The following is a 6,000-nucleotide window of genomic DNA, read 5'->3' as shown; positions in this document are numbered from 1 at the left end:
ACGCTGCTTAGTTGATGGCTTCTAGCGAATTCGAAAAGTCTCAGCCCTCTGGCATTGGTCTTTCCTTTGCCAAATCTTTCCAACTTTCAGTAACATTGGTCGATAATGACATCTTTTGTTGGGACATTGACTATGATGCGCTAAAATTATTGATAAAACTTTTCGATCCCCTGGTCTTTTTATTCTGATGTTGGTGCGTATGCCTGGATTATGGTGATATTGTGAGTTCTCGTTGAGGTACGGATGGAGATGAGCCTCTTGGAGACTAAGGTGCAACTGATTATGCTGTGAATTGCCTCCTTCCTAGCAAAGAAAGCAACATTGCGGCGATGTTTAAAATCCCCCTCCAGCTGAATATCTTGTGCCCTTCGTCCGTTGATGTTTCTTCAAAGCCTAGCCATCTGACCTCGGCTGGTATTTGTAGTAGTAATAGTAGTAATGATATTGGATTATTATTTTTATTATTATTATATTATTATTATTATTATTGTATTATTATTTTATTTTTTGTCTACACGCGGTCATTAATTTTTATTTTAATCGACAAAGTCATTTTGACTTTCTGTTTAGATAATGCTGTTTGTAAGCATTATATTATGTTATATTTACACATAAATTGAATTTCGAGCCGATTGGATTTTGGGCCGTTTTGTTTTGAGCGCGTTAGTCATAGAAGTCACATGCAAGTCACGTGAATTATGCGACATCATTCGTAAACAAACAAACATGCAACTAAAATTGGCTATTTTGACAACTTTGCTCGCTGCAGAGTTATGTCATGCACAAGATTACGATGAGAAGTATTATGATCAGTATATAGACCATTTTAACTTTATCAGTATGGGTGGCAAAACATTCAAACAACGATATCTAGTACAAGGTAAGTGTATGTGGTATTAAATTCGGATAGTTACATTCGGATGAAAGAAAACCAAATTCGAATTTGACTTTGTGCAATCATTCAACCTTATAACAATTATTCCAAGTATTAAATAAAAATATCCCAAAGGCTAAGTACATGAACTGTCTTCCTTGGGATTTAGTATAGGATGTGTGAAGTCCATATAAACGGACTCCCAGAGCCTTTGATAATTTTTGCTATGACGGCTCTGGGAGTCCATATGCACCCACTCATAACAAAACCGCAGCTCTGCACAGCAGTTGAGAGCACATCAGTTAGCAGACATTGTTCGTGAGAAAAATACATTAAATACCAGAATGGCAGTCTACGAACGTTATTCGCATGTAACCTAAAAAACACAACGATGTTTCAATACACTATTCTTGCTGACATTTCTATGTTGAAATTTGGAACAGTGTAAATATTTGACATCTCTTAGACATTGTTATCAACTTAGGCTACATTAAACATCACGATCCAGCAAAGGAAAGAATAACAAAGTAAATTAAAAACAATTATTTCTTGCTTTAATAGACCATTTGCATGAGTTTGCGCTTTAGACAGGTAAATGTTGAAATTTGATATGTTTTTGCAGTATCAGTGTTCCTTAACCCTTGCAGTGGTGATCAAATTTTGCAACTTAGGACAATAGACAGTGCATTGCAACTCTCAGCAACTTGTTGGGTTATAATATAAAGCTGATATATTGCAACAAGGGATGTGTTGAAGATTAGGAATAGATTAGACCTAATTAATCTATGACATCGAGGTATTGTAATCGCACTTTATATATTAATATATAGTATTCAGATACAGCTTTAGAGAGGTCATATAGTAGCTATAAAAATGTTGCTTCTGAATGAGTTTTGCTTTTCTAGAGCTGCATGTGGCATTTATGACGTCAAGGTAAGGGTCACTTTTCTTAAAAATAGGAAAATGTATAATGCTTATTTGATAGTCAAATTGACTTAACTTACCATACAAACCGTTTGGTTTTGACCAAAAAGCCAGATACTCTGACAAGAACAGGACAATTTGTGCATGTTGTCATGTTACAGCTCTTGTCAAGATCTTTAATGAAAAAACAAAAACCGGTAATAGGCGGTCTCAATTTTACTAACATAACCACAGATAATTATTAGATGTCTCTATTAATATGCAACTCAAAAACTCCAAGAACTTTTTCTTGCACACAAGTAGAATTTTGCCATCCTCTGTGAATAAGCAAGCACAGAGTTGAATTTAAATTAGGAAAATTTGAATGATTGATGTAAAATGAAATTCAGTACAAAAGGAAAAAATCCTGGTTGGGAAAAAATAAAAATAAATAAATAATAAAATAGCTGTGTTCAATTGTATTTTCATAACACTTTACATATTATATACTCTGTCAATAGGATGCTTGTAAACCACAAATATGAAATATAGTTTACATATTTTTGAGCCTCGTGAGTTAAAAGCATGTGCATAAAGTACCCTTTGCAGGCTAATCAGGGACAACACTTGCTGTTTTAATCCTTTGAGTGCTGGAACCGGATTTTGAAGACCTTTGCAAACAGTTTGGATCCAGATGAGACGCCACAGAACGTGGCGTCTCATCAGGATCCAAACTGTTTGCTATTCTGATAGTGGTCTTAGAAAAATAATTGAAGAAAATGCTTATTTTAGAAATTCAGCAGACGACATTTTAGCAGACGACAAATTTCCCAGCATGCAAAGGGTTAATGGTATTTTTCTTTAAAAGGAAGTCTCTTCTTAGCAAAAATCCAATTGTTGGCAGAAAGTTTCGTCCCTGATTAGCCTGTGTGTACTGCACAGGCTTATTTGGGAAAACACTTTACACACATGCATTCAGCCCGGTTAACTCAAAGCAAGGCTGATTTATTTTAAGATAAATGGTGGAACAGAGGCAAGGGACCAATATTTTTCTACACCGGCAATGAAGGGCCAATCACCGAGTTTTGGGCAGCCACAGGTTTCATATTTGACATTGCACCACAGTTTGGGGCACTGATCGTGTTTGCAGAGCATGTAAGTTAATAAGTTTTATTCATATGTTTCAGTGAAATTCACTCAGAACAATTATTAACCAATAATTATAAAACCGCAACAAAACGGTTTTATAATTTATTTCCTTGTGGGTACCTCTTTTTTTTTTTTACATGTGGCAACTGAAGGTTGAAGTTTAACACATCACATTGGTTTTATATGGTAAACTATGCCTTTTTTATTTTTGGAATAAGTTTGGCCTGCTTTCAATTGTTATCTCGAGACATATGAATTTCTTAAAGAAGAATCCTAACAATTTTTTGTTCATACATTGCCAATCCTGGGTTTAGTAATTATCTTACGACCAATATATGTTACAAATTATTTCTTTTAGTGTTTAAATATATGTAATGATAAGTATGTTTATTAAACATGGAATATACCAGTTTGTCAAAGAGATGAATAATTTACTGAAATTACTGGCAATAAAGATTATAGATGTTTGAGCTTAGTATAAATGCTTCTTTAAAAAATATGATTTATTTACCCCACAATTATAAATTAGACAATTCAATGGCTAAAACTTTTATCAAATACATAATTATTTCATGGTCTAGTTGTTTATTGAAAATTGCACTGACTATTTCAAAGATCTATGTATGGTAGGTTTTGTGAGTTTTTATTTCTTTAATTATTTTTTGGTGGGGGGAGAATTCCAATTAAGGTTCATTTCTTTATATAAAAAAGCTGTACAGCCATATGTTAAGTTGATAAAAGAATAACAGAAATTGGATTGAAGAATTGAAGATATTAAGAATGTACAGCCATACGTTAAATTGAAGAAAGAATAACAGAATAATTGGATTGAAGAATTGAAGATCTTCTATGGAAGGGGAGCAACTCTAGCAAGAATATTGAATAGGTAAGTTATTGAGTGATATTCTTTAGGTTTATTCAAATCTAGCCATTGATGCACAAAGGTACCATGTGACATTAAAATTAAATGTCGCATGGTACTCTTTTGCACAAATGGGGCAAAATGTGTTCAATGTTTTTTTGTGCACCTTCAATGATACAAAATAAATCAATAATAAATTTTGAGCACAATACATGTAAAATAAAATGGCCGAAATAATGATTTTTTTTTTCTTATTTTAATATTATGAGTTATTTACAATATTGAAGGCCTATGAGAAAAATATATGAAAACTTGTCATTTATTTACACCTTCAGTTATAATTAAAGAAGTCATTTATCACACATGGATATTACAAAAACAACAAAGTGCTTGTCTGATTAGACATTTTTATGACAAAATTGATATGCCATATATTACAAACCTATTTTAATTAATTTAATGTTTAATATTAATTAATTAACTTATGATTTGGACATTAAAAACACCTTAACATCATACATACTTTTGTGTGCCTTCAGGTTTCTTGTAAGAACCACTATGCTTGTTATTTACACAGTCTTTTATACAATTGATAATCATGACATTGTTCAATAAATGTGAAGAGCAATTTACAGCTGAGTGCAGAGTAAATGATTCTTTCTGCTGGATTTTTTGTTTAAGAGGCCTGTTTTATGTGAACTAGCAGTTGAGTTTGGTATTGATTAATCATTAACAATCTTCCTGACAACATGTCCATTAAATCTGCAAATGTATTAAATGGTGATGGAATACAGATAGTAATGATATAGTGGTGGCGAGTTGTCTTAACATAATGGTATTTACGTGTTTTACAGGAAATGAAACAAACGGCATTCTTGTGAATGACACGCAGTATCAATAGCTGCTCATGGACAGTGTAGCAGATGCTAGGAGAAAGTGATTAAAGGTAAACATAATTTTATTTTATAATAAAATTGAGTTAAAAAAGGTGTGAGAAAAATGTTTTGTTTCCCAGTGAAATACAATGAATTGGGAAATAACACAAATATGATGTGATGTAATCAGTTTTTGTTTTGAAAGGTTCTAAACAGGTGATAAAAGCCTATAATTAAAATTAAAAAAAAACACTTTTTTTTCCAGTTTTGTTATGATTTCACTGTTGAATCTCATCACTTTGAAGGGAGACAATCTTTTCAGTAGAGCTTGTATATATATAATGATGATCCGAGAACAGCGGTCGATCGATATCGATCGTCAACAACGGTTTCTTTGGCCTTTTCCCTTGACTGACCGCTGTTCTCAGTTTTGACTGTAGTAAATAACAGGTTACTGCCCTATTGTTTTGTAATATATTAGGTGAGTCTTAGACTAAAACAACGGCCATTAACCCTTTGCATGCTGGGAAATTTGTCGTCTGCTAAAATGTCGTCTGCAGAATTTCTAAAATTAGCATTTTCTTCTATTTTTTTCAAAGAATACTATCAGAATAGCAAACAGTTTGGATCCTGATGAGACGCCACGTTCTGTGGCGTCTCATCTGGATCCAAACTGTTTGCAAAGGCCTTTAAAATTCGGTTCCCGCACTGAAAGGGTTAATTTATGATAAAGCCAATTATCTTTTATCTATCATGCAAAAAAATAAATTTATCATATGCAATACCCCGTTTCCCATGTTATATAATTATCACGAATATTTTTATCTTACACTTGTGTAATATACCTTTTAAGTGTTTCATTGGCTTATGTTCGTTCGATTGACCAATCGCATTTTGTTATTTTGCTGAAATGACGTTGCAACGTCAAATGACATCATGAAATGTAAACAAAATTCTGAATTTATCAGTATGGTTGCGTAAATATTTATTTAATTTGCTCATTTAAAAGCATGTGATAAAAAAGATCTGACGCTCGTTGTCATTTCATACCATATGATATGAAAACTCGTGCCAGATCCTATATATCTGTCATTATATGGTTTTGTTAGACTGCTTTTCCTCAGTTAAGAAAAAATAGAAGTTTTGTGTATGAAATAAAATAACAAATGATGGAAAAACAAAAAAGCAGTAAAACGAAATAATCCAAAGAAATGACTTTCAAGAAAAGTTATAAGATCTTATACAAGAGAGAAATAGAACAAATATTAAGAACGGGACTCACGAGGAATGAATACAACAAGCCTCAAAGCTAGAAACAAGTGAACGAAATTCCACTA

General features: G+C 32.6%; 2 protein-coding genes across 2 annotated transcripts in view; both read left to right on the top strand.

The window, feature by feature from the left end:
- Positions 1-675: 675 nt before the first annotated feature.
- The window catches only part of LOC127837373 (dipeptidyl peptidase 2-like), a 95,133-nt gene continuing 89,808 nt past the window's right edge, over positions 676-6,000 (top strand). The window contains exons 1-2 of the mRNA XM_052364362.1: positions 676-880; positions 2,793-2,932. Coding sequence (XP_052220322.1) covers positions 727-880; positions 2,793-2,932 — 294 coding nt within the window. The 5' untranslated portion in view covers positions 676-726. The remainder of the gene's footprint in view (positions 881-2,792; positions 2,933-6,000) is intronic.
- Positions 3,506-6,000, top strand: part of LOC127837380 (G-protein coupled receptor 52-like) — a 68,379-nt gene continuing 65,884 nt past the window's right edge. Inside the window, exons 1-2 of the mRNA XM_052364381.1 lie at positions 3,506-3,812; positions 4,643-4,734. The gene's annotated coding sequence lies outside the window, so the exon portion shown is untranslated. The remainder of the gene's footprint in view (positions 3,813-4,642; positions 4,735-6,000) is intronic.

This window comes from Dreissena polymorpha, chromosome 7 (assembly GCF_020536995.1).
Source record: "Dreissena polymorpha isolate Duluth1 chromosome 7, UMN_Dpol_1.0, whole genome shotgun sequence".
NCBI lineage: Eukaryota > Metazoa > Mollusca > Bivalvia > Myida > Dreissenidae > Dreissena > Dreissena polymorpha.
The sequence above is the reverse complement of the archived record's forward strand: the minus strand, read 5'-3'. Positions and strand labels throughout refer to the sequence as shown.